General features: G+C 55.0%; 1 protein-coding gene across 1 annotated transcript; it reads right to left on the reverse strand.

Moving 5' to 3' along the window:
- Positions 1-374: 374 nt before the first annotated feature.
- On the reverse strand, positions 375-23,764 carry SEMA7A (semaphorin 7A (JohnMiltonHagen blood group)). The gene is made up of 14 exons (XM_079126779.1): positions 23,545-23,764; positions 9,763-9,914; positions 9,093-9,134; positions 8,312-8,404; positions 8,014-8,101; positions 7,754-7,864; positions 7,068-7,207; positions 6,337-6,521; positions 5,392-5,500; positions 5,103-5,301; positions 2,327-2,454; positions 1,973-2,127; positions 1,718-1,779; positions 375-1,400 (listed from the first exon to the last, which is right to left on the reverse strand). The coding sequence occupies exons 1-14, from the start codon at positions 23,714-23,716 to the stop codon at positions 1,039-1,041; spliced, it is 1,998 nt and encodes a 665-aa protein (XP_078982905.1). The 5' UTR covers positions 23,717-23,764; the 3' UTR covers positions 375-1,038.
- Between the last annotated feature and the right edge of the window lie 699 nt (positions 23,765-24,463).

Raw genomic sequence — 24,463 nt, forward strand, 5'->3', positions numbered from 1 at the left:
GGAGGATAGGAGCATGGAAGCACAGCCCCTGGGGAAGGGGGCTGAGAGGAAGGGAGGATGCCCCCCGCCCCCCAACCCCCAATGCCAAGGGCAGAGTCCTGGAACCTCCCCCGAGGACCCGGCTCCTCCTTCTAAATGAATGTGGTGAACCTAGGGCTCAGTTTTCTCCTTCATTCTCCCCTGTCTCCCTCACCCCCCACCCATGACCACCCCCACCAGGGGCTCATGCCCTCAGGCTGGGCTCCTGGGGCAGAGCCAGCTCATGCCACTCTCCTTGAACCCATGCCTGTCCCTGGACTCTTACCCCAACCCCAGGAGCCTCAGACTGGGACCAGTGCCCATCCCACCCATCCCAGTCCCTCCCTTCCCCCCTCCCCCCAGCATGTAGTTTTGGTATTTTCATACAGATGCAGTCGGAAGTAGCTATACATGAAATAAGCCTAACATAAAAATAGAGCTTTTTCCGTCCTTCCGTCCGGAAAGCAAACATCCTTCAATAAACATGCAAGGCGACTGTCCAGTGGGACCCAGACTGTGACGGAGCTGCAGAGGGCAGGGCCTGGCAGGGCAGCCCTGGCTGTGCAGGGACACCAGCCACCCAGATGTGGGGGAAGGAGGCAATTGGGTACAGAGTCGAGGAGGACTCAGGCCTCAGCCCCAAGGTCCAGAAATGGGGATCCAGCTTCCTTACCAAACGCACCCCCTGGCCCACAGGCTCTCAGGCCAGGAGCCTCACTGTATTTAGTCAAGTGCGAAGAGTTTTTGAAAAATATTCTCCAGAAGATAAAGTCGGGTCACTGCTATCCCACTTCACAGTTAGTGCCTTCGTTCTCTGGCTCCCACTGTTCCCACCCCACCTGGGGCCCAGCAGCCGCCTGCGGCTGGACATCTCCAGGCCTTTTGCCCCCCATCGGGTTATTCAGTTCCCCTGAAAGAAATAGCAGGCAAGGAGCTTCCGGGCCAGCCGGCTCTGAGTGTGAGACTTTTCCAACGTCCCTGGGCTGCAGAAGCCCGGGACATTTCCAGCCCCCGGAGGCACTAGTGGACCAGGAGGCTAAGAGCAAGCGTGGGCAGGATCCCCAGCCAAATGGAGGCAGCCAGGGCACGGGCACGGCCCATCAGCTGCTCGGCCAGGGCACGGTCCTCGGGCAGCAGCTCCCAGTGTTGAGCCTCACGGAGGTAAGAGCCCTCCTGGGCCTCACAGCGGTAGTGGCCATACTGGCGGGCCGTGAGGTTCTCGATGAACAGGATGCAGTTGGGGCTCTGGTGGCCAGGCTCACAGCTCTGTTCCACGTTCTCCTCGTGACGCCACGAGTAGGTGGCATGGCGGGACTCCATGGGGCAGCTCAGGTAGTAGCGAGAGTTCTGGGCCAGGGAGACCTTCTGCAGCGGGGCCTCATCTGGGGAAGTGGGGGGAAGTCTTAAGGAGGGGTTGAGGGATCCCAGGGAAGGCTGTGTCCTCCCATGCAGACTGAGCTTCTAGGGCAAGGCTTCTAAGTGTACATGGGGGACCCGGTCTCTAATTTTCTCCTCTGTTCTCCCATAACCTTCATCCCACCCCTCTCAAAAGCAGCACAAGGCTCTCTTGGCCAGACTGCCCTGCCCCATCTGCCTGGAGCCTGCAGGTCACATTCATGTCTCCCTCAGACTAAAGCAATCGGGGGCACAACTGTACTTCACTCATTGGAATTGTGGCCTGTGAGGCTAGATCAGGTACCTGGTTTTGGGTTGGGACATTCTTTGTGTGGCTCCACTGGATTAATGGATTGCAGCACCGACCTAGAGTTGGAAGAATTGAGGCTCAGATGGGAGGCTACAGCCTGGCCCCTGGCCTGTCCTCACTCCCAACACAGTACTGGCAAAGAGAAAGGTCTTGACAAAATAGCCCCACAGTACCTCCTGCAGCCCTTCAACACCACCCCCACTTCCACACCCACCTTCTCCCAGGGACAAGAAAACCCAGGCAATATACCGTTGGGAGCTGTAGATGGACACACAGTGGTCCTGGTCCCAGCCACAGTAGGGGTCTCGGGACATGAGGCAGCCATGGCAGCCCCCACCATAGACCTCACACAGGTCCAGGGGCACTTGGCTCACCTCCCACTGGGAGCTCACATATAGCTTCCGCTGGAAAGAAAGCAAGGCCAGGTTAGGACAGGGCCACGATGCTGAATTCTAAGCCCCCAGACCATGGGGTCCTGGGGCATGGCAGGCCCTGAGGACCAAGGGATTTTAAAATGACATGCAAAACACATGCAAAGAGCCCTGCCCTCAGTTAGCTGTTGAGGTAGCCCCACAGGACCAGAGTTGGGGTGGGGTGACTCACCCGGTCAGCATCTAGCGACATGGCCTGGATGGCAGCTGCACGGCGGAAGGGCTGGATCTCCATGATGTTGAAGGCGAGGTTGTGTTCCCGCTCCCCTGACTCCACCACCTTGTGGATGGTGCCCCTGTCTGTGGGCAGTGGGCAGAGAGTCAGTGGGCAGGGGCCCTACCTCAGAACCAGGCAGCCTCCCTTGAGGTTGGGTGCCAGGAGAGATAGGATGGGGAAGGGTAGGAAGCTGTGACTCAGGAAAGGGTGACAGGACTGGGGCAGGGTTGGGTGAGGAGAGTGTGACTGGGAAGGTACACAAAGCCCAAGGGCAGCCTGGAAGTTTCCAAGGCTGATCATTCCAGGAGGCCTACCGCTCCTCAGAGAGGGGCCCCAATGTGCCCAAGGCTACATGGGAGGCTGTGGTGTAAAGGACAAACCAGGAGTCCTATGCTCATGGATTACCTCCTTCACCCCTACACAACCGCACCAGATGGGCTTCTCTTCCCACTTCACAGGTCAGGGAAAGAGGCTCAGAAAAGTTACCAACTTGTTCAGGGTCACACAGCTGGTGATCAGAAGAGAACAAGTTGGAACCTTGAATCATCAGAACTCCACCCCTCAGCTTCTTCCAAGACTCCCCTGCCTCCTGGACTCTTAGAGGATATATTTTCTTTAAATAATTTTTAATTTTGTAACAATGCTAGATTTCCAGAAAAGTTGCAAAGATAGTACAGAGAGTTCCTGTCTAGCCTTCCCACAGATTCCCCTAACATGACTGCCTTACATAACAATGGCACATTTGTCACAACTAAGCAATTGACATTGATGCGTTACTATTCACTAAACTGCAGACTTCATTTGGATTTCACGGGTTTTTCCACTAATGTCCTTCTTTTGTTCCAGGATCCAATTCAGTACTCCACGTTGCATTTAGTCTTAGGGGATATTTTAATTTTTTCAAAATCTTAGATCTGAAAAGAACCTTAGATTCCTTATAAGGGGTCCCCAAGGTCACATAAGCAGGTTGCTTGTTACACCAATACCCTCTCCACTCTCCACTGGCACCTGTTGGGAACTAATGGGCATCCTTACCCCTGGTCCTCCTAATCCCACCTCACCTGCTGTCCCAGTTTCTAGAATAGCCTCCTTCCCTTTCTCTTTCCCTCCCCATTTCCCAGGGCATCACCTGCCCCAAAAAAAGCAGTCAGATGATTGCCTGCCTGGGACAGTTTCTCTCTAGGCCTCTATGATTCTCACCTGCAGACTCTAAGTTCTGGCCAGAGGCTCCTCGGACCTAATAAACCCTCAGCCCAGTCACTACCTCTTTTTCTCTTTCTCTTTCTCTCTCTCTCTCCCTCCCTCCCTTCCCACGCCCCCCACACTTTTGCCTATTTCTAAACAGCTATAGAAACAGCTCCCTTGGTAAACTTCTCAGGAACAGAATCAATAATTTCTCCCAGTAATCTCCCTCCATTAAAAAAATTCTACTTTTTATCTGGCCCCAATATTTTCAAAAGCTCCAGGCTCCAAAATGGTATCTCTCACATGGCCCTCAAGGAGAACCAGACATCTCCCCTAATCCTTGAGTGTGCTGGCAGCTCAGGTCTGCAGGAAGTGCAATCAAGCCCAGCCTTCTCTGCCCTGATTTCTGCTCCCAGTTTTGTATTGTGACCTCTTCAGGCCTACTCCCCAATTCCCTGCCATTCCCTGACTGACCACAACGGCTAGGCCATGTACTCTGAAGGTAAAGCAAGAACTGGGGCCTGTGGGTTCAGCCAGAATGGGTGAAGGGGTAAAGAGATTGAATCTCAGGACCCAGAGCTCAGGCCCTTCCCTATGGGAAATTCCTCTCCCTGAGGCTTCCAGAAGCCAAACAATGGCCCTGGACTTATAGCTTTCAATCAGGCCACCACAGCCTGGATAGCCCCAAGGTGAAACAGCAGCAGGAAGTCACATGGGGGACTGTGAATCATTGAGGGTGGGTGCCTGGGGCCTAAATGAGTGGCCCTGAAGGTGCTAGGGCCCTTTCTAGTCTGAGGAAAGCCTGAAGCCCTGGTCCACACTGGCCTCCAAGCCCACTCCCAGGGTCCTTCACTTGCCCACAGTCTGAGATTAGGAAGCTGCCTCAAACCCAGTTCGGGGCTGGTTCCTCCATGCCCAGCAGCTTCCCAGAATGCAGAACCATTTCCTAGGGCATTCCACCCAACCTCCCCCAGGAAGGCCTCTGGGGAAGAGAGGAGGCTACCTAGTCCTCCATGAGGCTCCGTCATGGCTCTCCCACCTGGAACTCCTTCCTCATGTTGCACTAAATTCTGAGTGAGTCCTACCAACTTCTTGAATGTGTCCTCTCACTCGTACAATACCAAAGTCAGGCAGAGATTCTATAGTCCTCATCCTGCCTGGCAGGGGCTCTCGGGAGGCCCAATTCCCAGGCCCCTTCTCCTGACTTTCCATATCTCTTCCCACTATCTTCTTTCCTGAGACAAACATGTGGACCAAAGTTATCCTGGGCTCTGCTCAGACTTGCCACATTTCTGCCTCAAATCCCAAAGTATGCTCTTCTCTCATTCTAGGACTTCTCCTACTTTTCCCTCTGCCCTGCCTCTTCCAGGAAGCCCTCCTCACCTTCCTGATCTTCCCCAGCCCCACACACTAGTCCCTAATAGATAGAGCCCCTCAATTCCCTTCCACATGTGAAGATCCAACCAAATGTTACCTATGTTATTCTTTATACCTTTCACATCCATTTTTACAAAGCAAATCAGGGGGTCCCAGGGTAGCTCCTCACCTGTGGTTAAGTAAAGCACATGGAAGGTCTCCCCATGACTGGCTTGCATGCGGTGGACAGCCACTTTCTGGTAGTGGTACTTAGAGTGGAATAATGGTGTCTTCAGTGGCCCCATGGGTTCCACCCTCTGCGCCACCTCAGGGTGACTGTCAGCCACCTGGAAGGTCTCTGTGGGTATCGGCTGCTGGTCTGGGAGGCACTAAGGAGAGCAGGCCTGGGTCAGTCAGATGGCTGGGAGGGGACTTAGGAGAGGGCTGGGACCTGGGTCACAGCTGGTATCACTGCTCACCTTTCCAGGCCGAGGGTTGGGAAGGCTCATGTGGTAGCCCTTGAGTGAGGAAGTGCGGAAGACCTTGTCAATGTCACCAAGGGAATACACACAGACAGCAGAATAGTTCCTGCAGGGACACAGAAAACACCTCAATAGGCCTGGGCCCCACCCAACTCCACTCATCCAGGCCAGCCCCATTCCAATGTGGACCACAACCACAGTCCCCTGATGTGTGAGTCAGGACTATCCTTGAAGCTGAATGTGGAGCCTGGCACAGTATTACCAAGCATCAATGGAGAAAGGCAATGATGGAAGAGAAGTTCAGCCTAACTTTCCTCCACTGACATCTAAAACCACAACCTTATGCTCTGCTGTAGCATGGCTGAATTCAGAGGCCCTACTCTACCCAACATCAAGACAGAAGTAATCCCAACATGGGCTGAGTAATTCTCTTCTCTAGCCCCTCTGGGCACAGGATGCAGGGTGCTGATGCTCCAGGAGGCCAGACCTCCATCCCCTCCCCAGTTGGTAGCTCCACCACACAGGAACCACAGAGCAGGGTCTTGGCTCCCCAGCACTTTTGCCTGCCTTGTTTTGCATCAATGAGAGCGATTAAGAAGTGTGAATTATCAAGCACAGGCGGTGCCTGAGCAGGTGTGATAGCACCCAGCACCCGGCATCCAGGAGAGGCCTCAGCAGCCTTTCCCAGGCCTCTGAGCACACACGTGGTAAGACACACAAGCATGAGTGTGCATACGGTGCATGCCCACACACCATGTGTACACGCTCACAAATACAATGGTACATACAATGCGCTGCCTACCCCCACCCCACACCCAGCAATAGCCCTGTCCTCAAGCCTGTGATCCTGCTCAGGTCACACCAGCAGGGCCCAAAACTCAGATCCCTACTGGACACAGATCCAATGCCAGCCCCAGTCCAGGACAAAGGTCACTCATTTACCAGGGATTGGAGAAAACTCCATAGACCCTGGTGTCCCTCCACTGGCCGTTGGGGTCAGGCAGAAGGAAGACATCCTGCAGCCGGTTGAAGTTCTTGTTGGTGGCAGCATCACTGCACACAAGCATGGCTTTCAAGAAGGTGTTCCACTTGGAGACTGATAGTGAACTTTCACCGCCTTGGTCTCCCTAGAAGGACAAGAGGGGAGAGATGGCTTCTCAGAATTTGCCTGGCTGCCCCACACACCCAAGGCATATGCTATGAGGAATGTGAGCCCAGGGCTGTGGAGGAGGAGGGCAAGCTGTAAAGTGGTCAGGACCTGCCAGGGGATGGTGCAGGCAGGTTTTCAGGTCAGGCTCAGTCAAAGGCCTGGTTGACCCAGGGCACAGGGCTCACAGTGAAGTCCTGCTGCAGAGGGTGCTCAGTCCCCACAGAGCACACAGGCTTAGACACACATCTGCTCAGATTCTCACACAGCACAGCTTATTCATATAAGCAAAGCACACTCAGCAACACACTGTCACTCACACACTTGCACACCATCACATATGCATAGGAGTTCAACCATCTTTACCTACTCAGATGCAGGAGGATCTGTGCACCCACATTTGCTCCCACAATCCCACACACAGACTCACTTACACATGTGCACACATGGGGCACACACCCTCACTCACCCCTATTGTGTGCTGACACATACTCACCCACTCAGCCCCCCTCACACACCCACTCACCCTGCACAGCTGGGCCACACGGGATATGTTGAGAGGTGCCTCGGGATTCTTGTCAGGATTATCTTCCCGGAAGAAGTAGTAGATCTTGTCATCATAGGCTTGGTCTTGGTGCACGATAGTGGCCTTAATGAACTGTGGGTCTGCCAGGGACACAGGTGAACAGGTGTGAGGCTGGGTTGCCTGCATGAGGGACCCACCCCAACCCTGCCACACTTTCCCAGGGTCTACACAAGCCCAGGGAAAATCAGATCTGGAATAAACACAGAACATGAGGCCCAACACCCCAAGGGACCCTAGACTCTGCAGCACCACCCCACACCTGTTTTGCCCTCCTACAATAAGATGTCATCGGCCCAGGAGCAATGACTTCATGCCTGGGGACTAGCGGAAGGTCCTTGGGGGCTCCTATGTCACTTCTGCCTAATTGGCAGAGCCTTAATAAGGAGAGGGGTGGCTGTCCCCACAGGAGCTCAGTAGAGGGATGAACTTGGGTCTGGGCTTCCTCTGTGTTTGCCCCCAGAGTGTGTAGGCCCATCCTGCCTCTGCTTCCACAGCCCAAACTCCTTGGCCCTGCCTGCATAGGCCTGAGCCAAGACCCTGCTTTCCTGAATGGTCCCCGGGGAGATCTGCAGCCCTGGGTATCCACATCCCCTAGTCCAACCTGGCCCAGCTGAAGCCACACTCACTCTGCATGACAGTATCACTGGTGTACAGTTCACTCTCGCCCCGGATACGACGAAAGCGAGGGATCTTCCCATTGTATTCCTGCTTCCGGATTGTGGAGTACACCTCATCCCCTAGGGACAGTGTGGTGGGGGGGGGGGGTGTTGGCAAGGGCAGAAGTCCTTCTCCTAGGGCCCAGGCCAAAGAAGCTGACCATCCCTCCCCAAGTCTGGTGTAGCAGCATCCTCCAAGCCACCCCCACAACCCTGCAGCACTACCTCACCTTCAAAGAGAACGAGGGAGTTCTCATCCGGGCTGAAGGGGGCATAGCCTCTCATCTCACCAAGTGGCACTACAACGGTGCCATTCACCTGGGGTACACCAAGGGGGTTAGATAGCCACATGATCTTATAGCCATTATCCCCCACGAGGACCTGTTTCTTGACCAGAAGGCTCTCCCTCACAGGGATTCTGTTCTTGGGTAAGGCCAGTCTCAAAGCTCCCCATCTCCTTTCTGCAATAAGGGGCTGAAGCCCACCCAGGAGAGAGGGAGCTCAGGCATGGGGAGCAGAGGTTCTCACCAGCTTCCAGCAGCTGGGGCGGCGGGCATTGGTGCCACAGACCAGCAGACCCTCACTCCGCCTCTCCAGGAGCGTGATATAGTTGTCACAGTCCTGTCCCAGGAAGAGAAGGAGAAAGAAGTTGGGTTGGTGGAAGGCCCTAGCAGTAGGACCCTCAGTCTTGGGAAGTAGACATCAGAAGTGCTCAGAACAGGCGGCAGTCTTCCAGGACAGTCCAGGGGGTGTGCCTCTGTCTCTACTTCCCACTGCCCCCACCAAGAACAGAGGCCTCCAGAGAGGGATCATGTCTTCCACTCAGACTGGGGATGGCCCCAAACCTCCTCCTTCAGTCTGGGGCACCCTGGGCAGAATCATGCTTTCTTCCTCAGAACCTTTTTTTCTTCTTTTGTGTGTGTACATGTGTGTGTGGTGTTGGTGGTGGGGGTACTAGGAGATTTAATCCAGAGGCACTTACCATGGGGCTATATCCTAGGCGTTTTTTATTTTGAGTATATATTTGTGATTTTTGTTTGTTTGCTTGTTTTTTTGTTTTTTATATTAGAGACTAAACCCAGAGGCGCTTAACGACTGAGCTACATCCCCAGCCCCCAGTTTTTTTATTTTGAAACAGGGTCTTGCTAAGTTGCTTAGGACCTTGCTAAATTGCTGAGGCTGGTCCCTGAGTCGCTGGTATTACAGACATGTACCACCACTTCTGGACTGCCTCAGATTCTTAAGGTTTCCTCCCTCATTCCCAAGGGGGCTAACTGCCTTCCCCACACACATACACTCATACACTCACCTGCCTGTCCAGGCAGGATCCTTTTGTAGAGCCGATGTTTACCTGGGGAAGGGAAAAAGCATTAGTCCACTCTGCTAGTGGTAACATGCCCCTAAATACTGTCCTGCAGCCTAGGACAAGCCCTAGATAAAGTGACCACTATTTTCATCTTACAGGATAAGATGTACAACCCACGCTAGGAGAGTGCAAGTAGATTTCTCAAGATTACACAGGCTGGGGCCAGGGTTGTGGCTCAGTGGTAGAGCACTTGCCTAACATGTGAGGCACTGGGTTCAATTCTCAGTACCACATATAAATAAATAAATACAATAAAGGTCCATCAACATCTAAAAAAAAAAAAATATATATATATATATATATATAAAAGATTACACAGGCTGTTCAGTCTGACATTGGGAGCCAAAGCCAAGACCTCAGGAAATGGGTCATGGATTCTGGAGCCTAGCTGCTTATCTCAGCCTCCCCCATCAGTGCTACCCACATGGCCAGGTGTGTTAGTTCCTACACCAAATTGGACTACCTTTAAGGAGCCTCTCCCAGAAACCATTTGTGGATATTAAAGTGGAAGATCCAAGCTTTCATTCCCTGAGTCCCCTCCCCAGGGTCAGAGGGGAGAGAAGAGGCAGTATTGAAGGGGGAAGGAAAGGGGAAGAGAGGGGTCTAGGCTCACCGTTCGTACAGAGGCGTTCTTGCCCTCGGGGAAGTCAAAGAGGTAGACCTTGCCTCGTCCACCAACCCACACGGAGGAGCTGCCTGGCTCATGGAAAAGCACAGTGTGGGGCTCAGCCTGGCCAAAGTCCACCCGGTCCTGCCCTGCCCGGCCTGAGAAGGAGGAAATGGGTAGAAACATTAAGGATGGGCTTTAGCAAAAGGACCCCTGATCTACCCCTGGCATACCAGCACTTGTGTATGTCTAGTGCTCAGGGCATTTGAGACCTCAGAGAAAAGGTCTGGGGTGGGATAGCACAGAACTCAGAAATTAGGAGTCACCTCGTAGGATCCAGCAATTGGCTGTCCTCACCCAGAGTTACGGCCCCTCCCTTAGGAGGACAGCTCCTCCCTCCACCTTATGTGAGGGGAGTTGGGGAGGGTTTGGGAAATGTTTGAGGAGAACAGACCCATCCCCCAAATACAGGCTGGGCTGGGGCTGGGCTGGGGCAGGAAGACCAATGCCCATCAGCTCTGCTGCCACAGACAACAAGCAGCCACCTCCACCTGGGCCTTCCAGTGAGCAGCAGAGCTTCTAAGCATCTCTCTTAGTTCCAGTTTTCCCAGAATCCCTTTGTTCAGAACCTCAAGCCCTCCTTGAAGAAGCCCTGTTCAACCCCACCCAGCTGCCGCTTAGTGGACACTAGATCACAACAGAAGGGAATCATAACATCCACTCCCTCACATTTCAGTTGGGTAAACAGAAGTCAAGGGACAGGCATCCCAAGGGCAAATGAAAGCTGTCGAGTGGCGGGCTCTGAACCAGGGCCTGTGCTTCTGTTCCCTGCACCATTCTGTAGCAAGACCCACTATAGCCTGGCTTCACCCACTGAGATGCCAGATCTCCTGGGGATAAGGATCAGTTCTTCCTCTCCAGCAACTCTGGGACAGGAGGACCTTCACAGAGAACAGCCTGGGCCTTTCAACAGAAGAGCTGACCGGGACAATTTTGCCCAAAAAAGAAACTGCAACCGCCGCCTCCAAGGAGAGGCTGTCTCATCTCCGGTGACATTGCTGAGGTTGTCCTGGTTGCAGGACTAAATTACAGGGATGGGACAGCCTGTGGTTGTGCCCTCAGCAATCAGACACTGCTAGCATCTTCCCATCTCTGGTCAGCCTTGGGCCTCACCCAGGAACTTGGTCTGACCACTGTTTTTTCAGCTGCAACCAACTCTGGGACAGCCAGTTTGGCAGTGACACCCAAGTAGGACAAGCTCCAGTCTAGAGAGAAAAAAACTGCCATGTCCTCAAGTCTGTCCCAAATCCCTCTTGCTGCCATTTGAACCATTCCCACTGATCCTCCATTCAATGGGGACAAGGAGCAGCTGGACCTCACACTGAATGACCCACACCTTCATTCTCTTTCCTTAACACATATCCCTGTGTGGCCAATTCACCCCTGGAAGTGGGAGTATTCTCATTTTGTACCTCTTCTGTGGCTTGGCTCACTATACAGAGTAGGAAACTGAGGGCCCATGGGGTACAAGCCTCGCCAAGGTCATGCTAGCAGGCTGGACAGATTGGTTCATCCAGACAGTATCAGTTCTCAGGAGCATTCAGGGAAAGGTCAGCATGGTTGGCCACAGAGATGTGCCAAATTCACTGCCCTCTGGTTGGACTGGCTCTCCTGGGGCACTCCACTAATAGCTTGACCCAGCAGCTCAGAGGAATCAGCCCTCCTAGATCCCAAGGCTACCCACTGTCAGCCCCAGGTGTGTAGGGCAGGGGCTAAGAGCCCAGCTCTGTGCTGCTGTCTTGGAGTGAGCATAGGATGCTGGCAGATCTCGGCACTGCCCTGCTCTGACTTAATTCCAGATGGGGTAAAACTGGAATGCTGGGGTCAGCGGCCCACAGAGACATGCAGTCTTCCTGACTCAGCTCCACAGCTCTCCTTTCACCTGCAGCCTGAGTTAGCTGCCCATGTCCCCATGGACCAGCGGATTCAGACAGTCTGCAGCCCCACCTCCCCTCCCGCTGCCTCCACAGCCAGCCTGGCAGCCAGGAAAAGGTACACGGGAGATGTTGGGCTGGGGCCTGAGAAACAGTGCTATGGACCAAGGGATAGAAGCCTTAGCCCTCGGGCTGTGCTGGCCAACTCCACCAGGCCCTTAGTCCACACCAGCACCAAGGCCACAGCCTGAGACCTTGGAGGGACAGGCAAGGCCAATGTAAAACTACAACTCTACTTGTATGGGAAGAGACTCCAGAGGGGACGCTGGTGGGAGCCCTTGTCTGGGAATTTCAAGGTTATCAAAGGGAGGAGAACAGTCCTAACAAAGGAGTCCTGTCTGATGCGGGAGACAGCCTGCTCTGGGGAGTCAAGACCGATGGGTGAGGCACAGCCTGGAAGGTAAGGTCTGAAGGGGAGAACTGGCCCTACTCTGGGAAGCCAGGCTGAGGGTGAGACAGTTGTACAACAGGAAGGTTCCACAGTTCTCTAAACCAAACAACCTCAGTAAAGAGTCCAGGGCTGCTCATGAAGTATATGCTGAAGACATGAAGGGAGGAAGAGGGCTGCCAGCAGCTGGGCGACAGTCCTGTGTGGATCTGCAAGGTTGTTCCCCTCAAACACTGGCTGCAATGGCCAGGGTAGGGGGAGACACGGTCTGTTCACCCCATTTTGCAGAAGAACAAACTGGAAACCAGGATCATTGCCTCCTGTGACCCCAGGTTCCTGCCCTTCCTGGCTCTGTGCCTGGTGATGTGTAAGGAATGGGGTGGGGGAATGGCACCAGCTCGGCCCCAGGACAAGACCTTGGCCCATTCTCCACCACAGCTCCAGCCCCAGCTCCTGCACTGCCCGAGGCCCTCAAAGGGCCTGATTGTGCCGGGGAAGTGTCAGAGCGGCAGCAGCTCCATGAATACATGAAAGGAAGCTTTGTTCAGGTCAGCAGGAGAGGGGGCTGGGGGCTCAGGGGCAGGAGGGCTGCCTGGAAGTGAAGGCAGCACCACGCCATCATGGCCAGGATCTGTGGCCTGGCTGGATCAGCACGAGAGAGCTAGGCCAGGGGAGGGGACAGACTTTAAGTTTCTGCCTAGGAGGGGCTGAGCAAGTCTGGGGACTGCCTTAAAAAGGCCCAGGCCAAGGAAGGAAATATCGCATCCTTAAACACTTTATTTTTTGCTGGTGTATGAACCCAAAGGGATGGGGGAGGCAAATAAAAGCTAGATGGGCCAGGAAGGGGGGGTGAGGGGAGGGACTCCAGGCAGGCCAAACAGCCTGAGCAAAGGTGGAGAAACAGATTGTATGGTAGGTACAGAGGACAGAGGCCACGTGCTGCAGCCTAGCAGAGTTCTAATGAGAAAAGAATCGGGAAGGTAGGCCCTGTGTGATGGGGGAGGGGAGGAGCAGGCAGCCCAAGGACACACTGACCCACTGTCCATCAGTCTCCCCTGCTGCCTGCTTCTGAGGAGCAGGGCCAGGAGTGGGAATGCCTCCCCTTCCTCTGGCATCCCCCCACCTCCTGGCTCCCCCTGCTTCCCATCCTGTGTCTAAAAGGAGCACCGTCTGGCACCGTGTCTCCCCCCTCACTCCCCGGCCTGACGCATTAGTGGCTGACTAAGTGGTAGCTAAAAGCTCCCAGAATAACCAGGGGTTCAGGCAGAGGAGGGGGCTAGGGGCACATGGGGAGGACATGGCCCCAAGGCAGGCTGGGCACAAGGAAATCCACCCCCATTCCATGTGATTCTGAGCCAATCCTTGCTCAGCTGGACAGAGAAAGAGCACACTCAGGATGCCCCAAACCTAGCCAGATCCCATGCCCCTTGGTCCCCACCACCTCAAAGTGGCAAGGCCTACAAGGCCCAGCCCCAGCTCCAGCCAGATATAAGGATTAAGTGGGAAGTGGTCTCATGCAGCTATAGCCCCCAGCCAGCGGGCGCTGATTCTGTTTAAAAAAATCAGGCCTAGCTGGGCACTATGGTGCACACCTATAATCTCAGCAACTCAGGAGGCTGAGGCAGGAGAATTCTAGGTTCAAGGCCAGCCTCAGCAACTTAGCTAGATTGTATCTCAAAATAAAGCTAAAAAGGGCTGGGGGTGTAGCTCTAGTGGGTTCAATCCCCAGTAACACACACACACACACGCATACGAATCAGGCCTGATTCCTCTTACCAAACCCCACTGTCTCAGCAATGGACTGACTAGCAAATCGGCTGCAGACCCTGTAGGGTGGGTTGTCCCACAGCAGGTCTGCCTGGAGGGACATCATACTTCATATTCACTCTGGTCCCCATTATCCTCATTGTTTGTAAAACAGGGGGTCATCTTTAGGGGAGGACAGAGAGGGGGGTTTTGTCCACAAAAGAGGCATCGAGGGCTGGCCCCGGTGGTCTGGTCTGGCAGGCAGAGCCTTCCAACATGACCCACTGACCTGGTGAACCTTGAGTGCTCACCTCAAGGAGCCCTTTGAACATGGGCGGAGAGAATGGCAGGACTGAGGGCATCTCAGCAGGAAATGCTCAAGTCAGGCAGCCAAGGAGCAGAAGCCAGTCCACCTCAGGCCGGGAACCCAGCCACATCTGTCAGGTTCCTCCACCCACAGTTTTTCCATCTTGCATTGCTGGGCCCCCTTGCACCCTGGCCTGACCAGAACACTTGGCAGAGAAAAGAGAGGCCACATGGATCCCAGAAATTAGCCTGCAGCTTTTCCACCCTCAGGAATCCCACACCCCACAGGTCAAGGTGGAAGGGAGGAAATCCAAATAGTCACTGAGCTGAGGGGGCTCAGAGGCCAAGGAGGCTCTGCCGCTGGCCCAATGGCACACAGCAAGGGAAACTAAGGATTTCTGGAACCATTACCCCACTGCATCTCTCCAGGCACGTATCCTAGACTTCTTGAAAGCCTCTGATTTGCAAAAAAGCTGTCTTAGTCTCTCTCTACTTCCCTGCGTCATCCCTCTCCCTACCGCTTCTCTTCCTTGTTCGTTAGGTGCAAAGTCACTAACCTGACAACTGAAGGGAATCACCCGCCCACCCACCTTCCAGGTGGGGCCCTGATCTCCCAGGGGGTCTTTAGCAATGAAGTCTTAAACCCAAAGGCATGACTAATGATGGAAGCACAGGTGCTATGTCAGAGGGCAAAGAAAAACCCTTCTACTGGCAGCAGGTGCACAGGAACAAAAACATTCCATGGCGTTATCTTCCCTGATATGACCAGGAAAGAGGGCGTGAGAAGCCTTGTTTTCCAGGGTGGCACTGACCTGGTGCTAAGGATAGGTCACACACAGTTGCTATTAGGGTCCTGGCAACAGTGGGTAAGGGCCAGCTTCCAACAGATGCCTGGCAAAGGCACAGCCTCTGTGCTGGTGCTGGTGGCGAGGCCTCAGTTCACGGAGGTGGTACTAGTTCACCGAAGAACAAGATGCCCACCTCTGTTTATCAGCATGGGAACAACGAGCTGTGTGCTGGGCTGCATTGGGAGCATCCACTGCCCAACAAGGTCAGCGGTGGGTGGGAGAGGAGGGCATCAGACCTGTGCTCAGCCTTGGCTCCAAAAAGCTCGTGGTAACTTTGGCACCTGGATGGCTGTGACTATAAGCAGGGCCTGGCCTTCCTCAGTTCAGTCTCTCTTGGGGGGATGGGAGTTGGAGGGGTTGATACTTGTTAAGATCTGAGTTTTATGACCCACCATGATTCTCAGAACAAATCACAAGACAGTCAGGGTTTAGTTCATGGGTCATTTTGGGAAACCCTGACTGTGAAAGCTAGAGAAGTCAGAGTCCATTTTGTGGAAGTGGAGACAGTAACTGACAACTTCATCTGCCTCACTAACTAGCCCAAGAAATCCCCAAACACCCTGCTAAGAAGGCAGGACAAGGGTCTGCATCCCCATTTTACAGGTAGAAAAACCAAGGTCCCTTCAAGTCACTAAAAGCTGGGTGCTCTCTGTACTGCCCCCTGTGCTCAAAGGACCAGGCTTGGCTGCTGGGAGTCTAGCTGGAGCAAAATCTTGGGAAGAAGGGGCCATGTGAAAAGTAAGCTTTGGGGGAGATGAACTGAGTGGGGTCAGGTGGGGAGTGAAGGCTGCCACTAAGCTCTGTAGGAGGAGGAGAAGGCTCTGAGCTCAAGCCTGGAAAAAGCAGGAAGCCCAGGACAATCACCAGGTCCTGTCTAACTTCCACCTGTTCTTTAGCCCAGCAGGTTCCAAAAGCCCCAGTGAAGCCAAGGTCAGCTGGTGGTTCCTTCAAAGCAGAGAATGGTCAGAGGTGCAGGGCCTGCCCTTGGGCCCAGAGCCAGGGCAGGGATCAGGGAGAGAGTAGAGGATGGTGATAGCACCCCAAGTAAAGGGAGGGAGGCAGGTGGAAGACTGTTGTGAAACAGAAGGTCCCCCAGCCCTGGCCTTGGCCTGGACCAGCAGGGGAGACAGTGCAAGGGCAGACAGCCAGCACAGCCCATTAGGGGGAGCTGCCAGGGGCCGGGCTGCCAGGACTGCATTCCATGAGAAACCAGAGATGCCAGAGGGGAAAGAGGATGTTGAGTGCGATGTCGATGACAAAAATACCCCCTCCTTCAACTCCTTCAAAGCATTTACTATGTGCCAGGCACTATTCCAAGTGATTTTTAGATGTATTAACTCATTTAATCACCACTGAACTTGTATAAGGTATGTCTCTTATTATCCTCATATGATAGATGAGGACAGTGAGGCACAGAGAAGCTGAGTAATTTACCCAGGATCACACAGCTAATAAGTAGGGGAACAGAGGTCGACACTCAGGCAGACTGACTGCAGAATCTGTGCTTGTAACACTGTATTCCAGAAATGGGCCCTTCCAGAAGGGTGGGGCCCAGCCAGAGGCTACTAGGCTACATGACCTCCACCTCTGATACCCTGAAGAATATATATAAGCAAGCATGAGTATGTTCCACAGGGAACCGGAATCTGGGAGTGCAGCATGGGTCCTAGCCCTGAGTACTGACCAAAATGACTAATTGGGAAGATAAACCTCCTGAGACCTCTGCTCCCAATAGAAAAACACACTGTGGTCTGAAGATGAGCGTGGTAGAGGGCAGGGCGTGCTGACCAGCCCTTATTTACTGCATGCCTACACAGGTTCCCACCCAGGCCACAGTCAAAACACTAGCTTCCGCCCCTGGCTCCTCAGCTCAAGAATCCAGTGGGGATCCCACTGCGCCTCCCAATAGGGACCGACTCCTCAGGGCAGGGCCCTCAAAGCCTACCTCACCTCCGTGCACCTCTGCCACGGCTCATTCCCGTGCTTGCCCTTGCCCCTTCCCTCATGCACATGGATCTCACCTGTCCTGAAGCTCTACCTTAAATCCCTGTGTTCCAGAAAGCATTCCAGACTGCTCCAGCCCTCACTGATCCATCCTTCCTGACCTTGTGCCGTCCACCGTCTGGCACACACCATCTTCCCTCAGATCACACCGTCTGGTAGGATTTTCACCTGGACCACAGGCAGGGTCCTGCAGCACATGAGGACTAGGCCTCCTAGGGCTCCATCATCATCCATTTCCAGAGCTGGGCAAGAAGGGACAGCTGGGACAGTATGGAGAAGCCTCGCTGGAGTGGGCCAGGTCCCTGGCAGAGGAGTAGGCATTTTAGAAGGGGTTTCTAGCAGCTGATAGGGTGACACTCATTGTTGTGACCTTCCTTCCTCAGTTGGTTGGGCCAGGGCCCTGGGCTAGAACACAAACAACACAAATGGCTCTGGTGCTGTGCCCTGCTCCACCCTGTGTCCCCTGTGTCTCTGTCCTTCACTCTAACCTGGCTCCTTCCCCTCCCCCAGGAACCCTTCCCTGATTGCACCAGCCCACACCTACCTTTCCGACTCTTAACTACTGTCAAGGTCCTAGGCTACACCTCCAGGTTACTCCTCACCTCCCAGGCGTCCTCACTACGTCACAGGCAGGAGGCCTACCTCTCTAAGCACCCAGGGGCTCCCCAAGGGCAACCCCAGGGCTTCTCCTCTTGCTTCTCCGGAGAGGAGCTGAACATAGATATAGGCATGGAGGCAGAGATTGGCTGCCCTCCACAATGAGGGGTCCCCCAGGGTGCTGGCACAAAGCCCATGGCCCTGATTAGAAGCAGGGGTTATAGGAGGCACAGTAGGATCAGCCTAATCCCACACTGCCCTGACGGTTAAACCCAGATTAGCCCAAGCCCATGACACGGATCAACCTGCCCTAGGGACCTAAGCCTAGCCATTCCAAGGAAAGCCCAGAAGAGGTACATCTATCTAGCTGGTCCAAATCTAAGGTCCTGGAGAGATGACAGTCCTCGCTGATGTGGCTCCTGAATACAGACAGCTCTGAGGGAGCAAGAGTCTGAGCTCAACTGAGCTAGCTGAGGAGGAGATGGGTACAGGGAGCCCCAAACCTGGGACAGCACAAGAGCAAATAGACAAGTGGGTAAAGGTCAAGAACTGGGGAAGAAGCAGGCTTAAGGCAGAGGACTCAGTCCTGGCTCCAGCTCTGTCTGGCTTGCTAGGTGACCTTGGGCCAGTGTCTGTCATCTTTGGGCCTCAGTTTCCTAATCTGAGGATTGTGTGGTTGACCCAGCTGACCTGACATTTCTTTTCTGACGTCCTAAGCTCTGCGCGGTCAGGTTGTATGGGCTGAGGTCACCCAAGAAGGTTCCTCAGAGGAACTGAGAAAGAACTGACTGAATTCTACAGGACAGGAGGAGGAGAAGGGTGAGTGGAATGGAGAGGGGGACAGCCCTGAGGTAGGAAGGGAGCAGGGAGCAGTGAGGAAAGAATCATGGAGTGGAGGTAGGAGAGGCCAGGCCACTATCTGGCACTGAGGAAAGTGGTACTTTGTGGCTGTGTGTTCTAGGTAGAATGGTGACACAGAGGGATGAAGGGGACTTGAGAGAGGTGAAGCGCTTTCCTAGAGAGATGGCAGAGCCAGGGTCAAAGCCCGGTGGGAAGAAAGGGTGTGGAGAACCACTCCATATCACTGGATAGTGCCTGTGGCCTGGACTACTAGAGAAGGACAAGCCTCTGAAGAGGCAGGGGCATGGTCCACCACCCTCTAGCTTTCTCCTTGGACTGCCTGGTTCACTGAGGACAGGAGAGCTGGCAAGGCCACGGGTCAAAGGCCATTTCTCCCCCCTGGGGCCAAAGGCCATTTCTCTCCTTCCTGGAAGAAGGAAGGCTTCTGGGGCAGTCAGGCCTGGCCATAAAAGGAAAGCAAGAGAAACGGAAACCTTTCAGGCCCCGAGCTGCCAAAAAAAATTGGGGAAGTGTACTCAGTCTCTTGTGACAAAACCAGTCACCCTGCATTGGGTAAAATGAGGGATGTGGAGCTGAGGGTGGAGGCCACACGTCAGCTGTGGCCCCAGCTGTCAACTCCAGGGCCATTCGCTCCCATTACCGCCATCTGCAGGCTGCCAGACCCTGTCCCTTGGGCTGAGCCCTCCTCAAAGATTGATACTCAGCTTGCCCTGCTTCCTCCAAGTTCTCAGAACCCACTCTCAACTCAGAGTTATCTACTCCCACTAAGGAAATTAAGGATCCTGGAAGAGGAAGTCAATTAGAGGAAGGGTGTCTACCCACCTCACACAGGACCTGGATGGTGGGTGGGAAGCTCCCATTGCACGGACAGTTTCTACAGAGGAAGAGTGGAAGGAGACAGAGCTGAGGGACAGGCCTCCTCACCTAGAGAATCCCTTGTGGCCAGGGGTCAATGGGGAAATCCCTGGTGTCCCTGTACCCAGCCCCAGCTTCCCATCAGGGAACTGCTGTGGGCCACAGCAATGCAAGCACTGGAGCAGCAGGTGCTTCTCAAAATGATACAGCCTTCTTCCTCAGTGGTGGGCTGGCCATGGAATGACAAGTGGCCCAGCTCGGATGTCCCCTCCTGTAAGAAACCTTCCTGGTCCCCAGGTCCCAGCCCAGGTTGACTTCATATCTCCCTTTTGGAGGCTCTGTCTCTGTGGTCCTAGATGTAAATTTTGGGGTCTGAAATCCTCCTGTCCCTTTTCTCCCCCAGCCAACTCCTACTCCTGCCATCTCAGCTTGCCACTTTGTCCAGGAAGCCCTCTTATTGGGCAGATTGGGTTAAGCACCTTCTCAGTCCCCATAGTTGCCCATCATTATAGGCCCTGCTACATTCCATCTTACTATAGATTTGTGTCCAGGGTATCAATTCATCAAGTTTCTCATTGGTAGGTCCCCCAGCCCGTGGACCAGCACAAAATTCACCCCAGAAAATATCTGCTGAATGAATATGTTTACCCTTGAGGCCACAAGTCAAGAAGCTACTTCCTCCAACTAATCCTCAGCCTTTGGCCCATGAGAGAAAAAGAGAAAAAAAAAAAAAAAAACATGAAAACTCAAGGATCTCCCCTGAGGTTTCTACCACTCAGACTCTACAACAAGTTGAACAGGGTACCACAGCCTCTGCCTAGCCCTCCCTATCCCAGAGAATCAGGAATTCTGAGGCATATGGCTCAGAAATTAACAAGCCCCTCCCCCAACCTCTGTGGGCATTTGGGGAAAGTGAGACAGAAACAAGCAATGACCTGCCCAGAATCACACAGCAAATTAAGCCAAAGCAGAGCTGAGACCAGAACAAAGCTCCTTCCCTCCTACCTCTCCCTTCTGCCCATACCAGGGTCACTGGCCTATGCCAGTGTCCATGTCACACCCCACCCCACCTGCTCTCAGATTCTTCACTGTCCAGGACAGAGAGATCACAGAGCCTAGTAGACAGTTTCTGGTGACATCACCAAGCATCTTTCCCAGCTTAGGAAACTCCCCCCTTGCCCTGGGAATTGCCCCCCCCCAGCAGTTCTGCAGGGGGAGTTCACCTTGAAGGTGATGAATACATCCAAGTCCCTGAGGAGGCAAGGATTTCCACTGGAAATGCTGATGCTTGGGGAGCCCCAGGTGTGACCTCATCCCCTGGAGAGGTGACAACAACCCCTTGTCCTGGGGAGTGGCTTCATAATGGCTCCCCAGAAGCCACCGAGTCAACAATAACATCCTGTTGTTTAATTGGACCACAGAGAGGGCAGGACCAGCTGGGCAGGTAGAGACTGGAGACTGGCTGTTTCCCCCCTCTGGACAGGCTGGCTCACCTCTGACCCTGGAAGTCAACATCTTTCTGAGCCTTTCCTTCTCCTCCAACCATTGATGGACTAGGGGACAGGTGCACAGCATACACAGGCTTGCCAACTCCTGCGAATCCCCTGCCCTCACCTGCAATCCACTCTTCCTGCGCCTGCTTAAGAAAGGTCAGGATCACACATTCACATCCTAAACTGAACTATGTGTCAGTGACACCCCGGGGAGGGGGAATCCCCCAAGCCCGTCTTGCCCTAGTAAGCTCTGAGGGTCAAAGATAGGTGCAGAACTCAAAGACACCATACTGGCACATCTCTCCCCTGGCCCAAGCTGCTCTGCACCAGGCCTTCACTGGGCTGCAGAGGCAGCAAACTTTCCAACAAGTGCAGGCTGGGACCCTTCCAGAGCCCCCTGCTTCAACCTTTCCCTAAAGCTAGGGGTTCAAACAGTAGAAAATAAAGAAGCTTCCATACCTGTCCCTTCACCTGTCATGGTCCAAAACTAAAATCCCAATCTATGCCTTCTAGAAATATGGTTCTGGAACCACTACCGTCTCTGATCTAGTCATTCCTGGTGCCATACCCCACCCACTGGTGGACAGGGCTCTAGCTTTACAGCAAGTCTGGAAGGGTTCCCTTCTCACTCCACTCCTGGGTTTGCCCTACCCAAACTCAGTTCTGTCCGACTGCCATGTGTCACCCCACAGGAGACAGGAGGCAGCTGTCAGCCAGGCATACTATCACCAGCTGGTGGCCCTGGTGGGCAGGTGAATGGCAGGGCCTGTCTGGCCAGTGGGGTACCTGGCATTGATGAAGGAGACCACAGGCTGTCCTTGGACTAGATTGGTAGGTGGCTGGCGGGCCCTGATCAGTGGGGGTCAATAGTGCATCACCAAGCAGAGGACATGGCCCATGTGGTCACAGCAGTGATCTGCAGGCAGGGGAAGGGGGGCACAGGAGCTAGGTTGGGAGCTTGGAAAAGTGGGTAAGAGGTCTGAAAGCAGCTTTAAATAGCCTCAGGGTGGAAACTAAGTGCCCAGGATGAGGAGATATGCATTATGTGCTAAGAAGTGGGTGTACATTAAGTGTGTGGAGGGGGACATCAAGGGAAGACTTGGGGCGGAGGCAAGCAGAGCCAAATGCAAGGGGTTTAATGCAGGGGGAGATTCCAGAACACTCAGTCAAGGCCATTTGTCCCTCTGGACATAGCTCATGTGCTGTGGTATCCAAGACAGTCAAGAGGACTGAGGCAAGGTAAAGAGACTGGGAGGGCACAGGAAGCCCCTGCTGGAGCAGAAGGTGTGCAAGTGTTCACATGAGAAGGTTGCCAGAGCTCTAGCTAAACTACTCCACTCACACCAGGCACACCTCTGCTGGATAGCAGCGCTGGAGACCAGAGCATCTCATTTATGGTTGGAGAACCACTTAAATCCTTCTCCACTCCCTAAGGCAAAACCAGGACTGGTCCTGCACCTGATCATAGCCCCCACCTGCACTGGTGAGCGCCCATGCTGCCCAGTGACCTTGGGCGAGTCGCATTCCCTTCAGCTGCTGCGGCAGTTCAGGACACTCATTTTGTGTGTGTGTGTGTTTTTCCCCCTTCTGCTAAGAATACCTGCCCCAGATAATGCTCAGACTCGGGCAATCCCTGCAAACTGTCAAAGGCATCAAAGGATTCCCGGTGGGGACAGACCCAACCAGCCCCCCACTGTGAGTCCCACCACCACCACCACAGGGGAGACGCTGAGACACCAAATTTGGGGACAGAGCTAGTCCGCCTGGGGGCGGGGAGGCATTTATATGCAATGCAGCGGAGGGGAGCTCAGACCCTAGAGGCAGAAAGCCTCAAACGTCCGCCTATCCAGCTTTCTGTCCCATTGTACAGGGGTCTAAAGTGAGGTGCCCTAAGGGGAGACTCTCGTCCCCCAGGTTCTCATATCCACCGTGGCCTAAAGACTGCACCCCCGCCCCAGATCCGTCTGCTGGGGGGGGTCCCAATGGCCTCGCCCCACCCAATGGGCACTGCCCCCCATACCAGAGCCGATTCGTGGTGACAACTGCCACGTGCGGGCAAGGGGGGAGCGGCCGGTCCCGGCATTGCGGAGACAGCGCCCAGGTGCCCCAAGCCCCCGCACCACACCTCGTCCGGGTTCGCCGCAGGGTGCCCACCCCCTTGCCTGGCCGGCGCTCCGGGCCGGGCGAGGGCGGGGGCAGGCGGCGGGGTCTTTGTTCCCGCAGCCGGAGCGCAGCGGCGGCGGCAACGGGTCCGCGCCCCCTTCACCGGCCCAGCCAGAGCCTTGCGCGCCTGCAGAGCCCGCAGCTCATAAGGAGGGGGTCCGGATGGGCAGCCCAGACAGAAAAGGGTCCTGCGGAGAAGACCCCGCTCTAGAGGACCAAAAGCAGCTGGGGGCCGAGAAAGGGCCCGCACCCTCCCCCCGCGCCCGGGCGCTGCGGCTCCGGGCTGCCTACGGACTTGGAGCGACTTAGCCAGGGCTCTGGCCCCAGCCGCTCGCTTGCTGCAGCGTTACAGCCTGCTCCGGCGTGACACCACACACACTCACATACACTCACCCAGACCCACACACTCCCTGCGGGGACAGCCCGGGTCCCGCAGAGCCGCGCGCACGCACTCCCTCCGGGTGCTGCACACTCCGTACCCGCCCCGCTCAGCGACCGATCCCGCGCCCCGCCGGCCGCGCGGCGCCGCCTACCTTTCCAGACGGCGGAGATGCGGGGTCCGCTCCTCGGGTGGCCTTGGGCGGAGGCGGCGGCCGCCCAGAGCGGCAGCAGCAGCCGCAGCAGGAGCCTCGACCGAGCCGGCGGGCTGAGGACGCGGGTGCGCGGTGCGCTGGGGGCGGCACGTCCGGGAGGAGGAGGCGTCATCCCGCAGCCCCGGAGCGACAGCGGCAAGCAGCCGAGACTGAGCCAGCGCCCGGCCGCAGGCTGAACCTAGCGCCAGGAGGCGGAGTCAAACGCCTGACCCCACCCCGCCCCTCCCCCGCCCCCTCAGCCTTTTCTCCGCTCCCTTGCTGCCCCAAGCGTGAGTCGTGCGGGCAGCCAGGGGATCCTTCGCCACGGACTCAGGAGCAACTCCACCGTGAAAACCCGACTGCGAACAAGACAGACTTGAGGTCTGTCTTCGGCGGCAGGCCCCATCCCCTCTCTGGGCCTCAGTTCCACTCCTCCTACCCCATGAAAGGATTGGTCTAGAAGTCGTGGAGGACTGAGTCTCTGAGTGCGCAGACTGCCTAACACCAGACACCCTCACTCTGGCCAGCGCTTAGGTTTGGAGCCTGAAAGTCATGGTTCTCAGAGGATGGGCTTGCCTAAGCCTATCAGCAGGAGCATGATGCTTTTTCCCTGGGGGTGGGAGGGCAGTCGATGATGTGTGGGGAGTGCGCAGCGCCCCATTATTGCTCTGCCTGTGAGAACACTGGGAATTTTTCATCTTGGCCTGGCTCCCTCCCCTCCCTCTCCTCTCCCCTCCCTTTCCCAGCCAGCAGCCTTCTGGGCTGCCTCCCCCCAGCCAGCTGGTGTACGCTCAGAAAATCCAAACTCATTTCCATGTGAGCAGAGGGGGATATAATTAGGAAGGCCCCTTCCCCAAGTGGAAAGGGGAACATCCTACAT

Source organism: Sciurus vulgaris, assembly GCF_902686455.1.
Source record: "Sciurus vulgaris genome assembly, chromosome: 2".
NCBI classification, from domain to species: domain Eukaryota; kingdom Metazoa; phylum Chordata; class Mammalia; order Rodentia; family Sciuridae; genus Sciurus; species Sciurus vulgaris.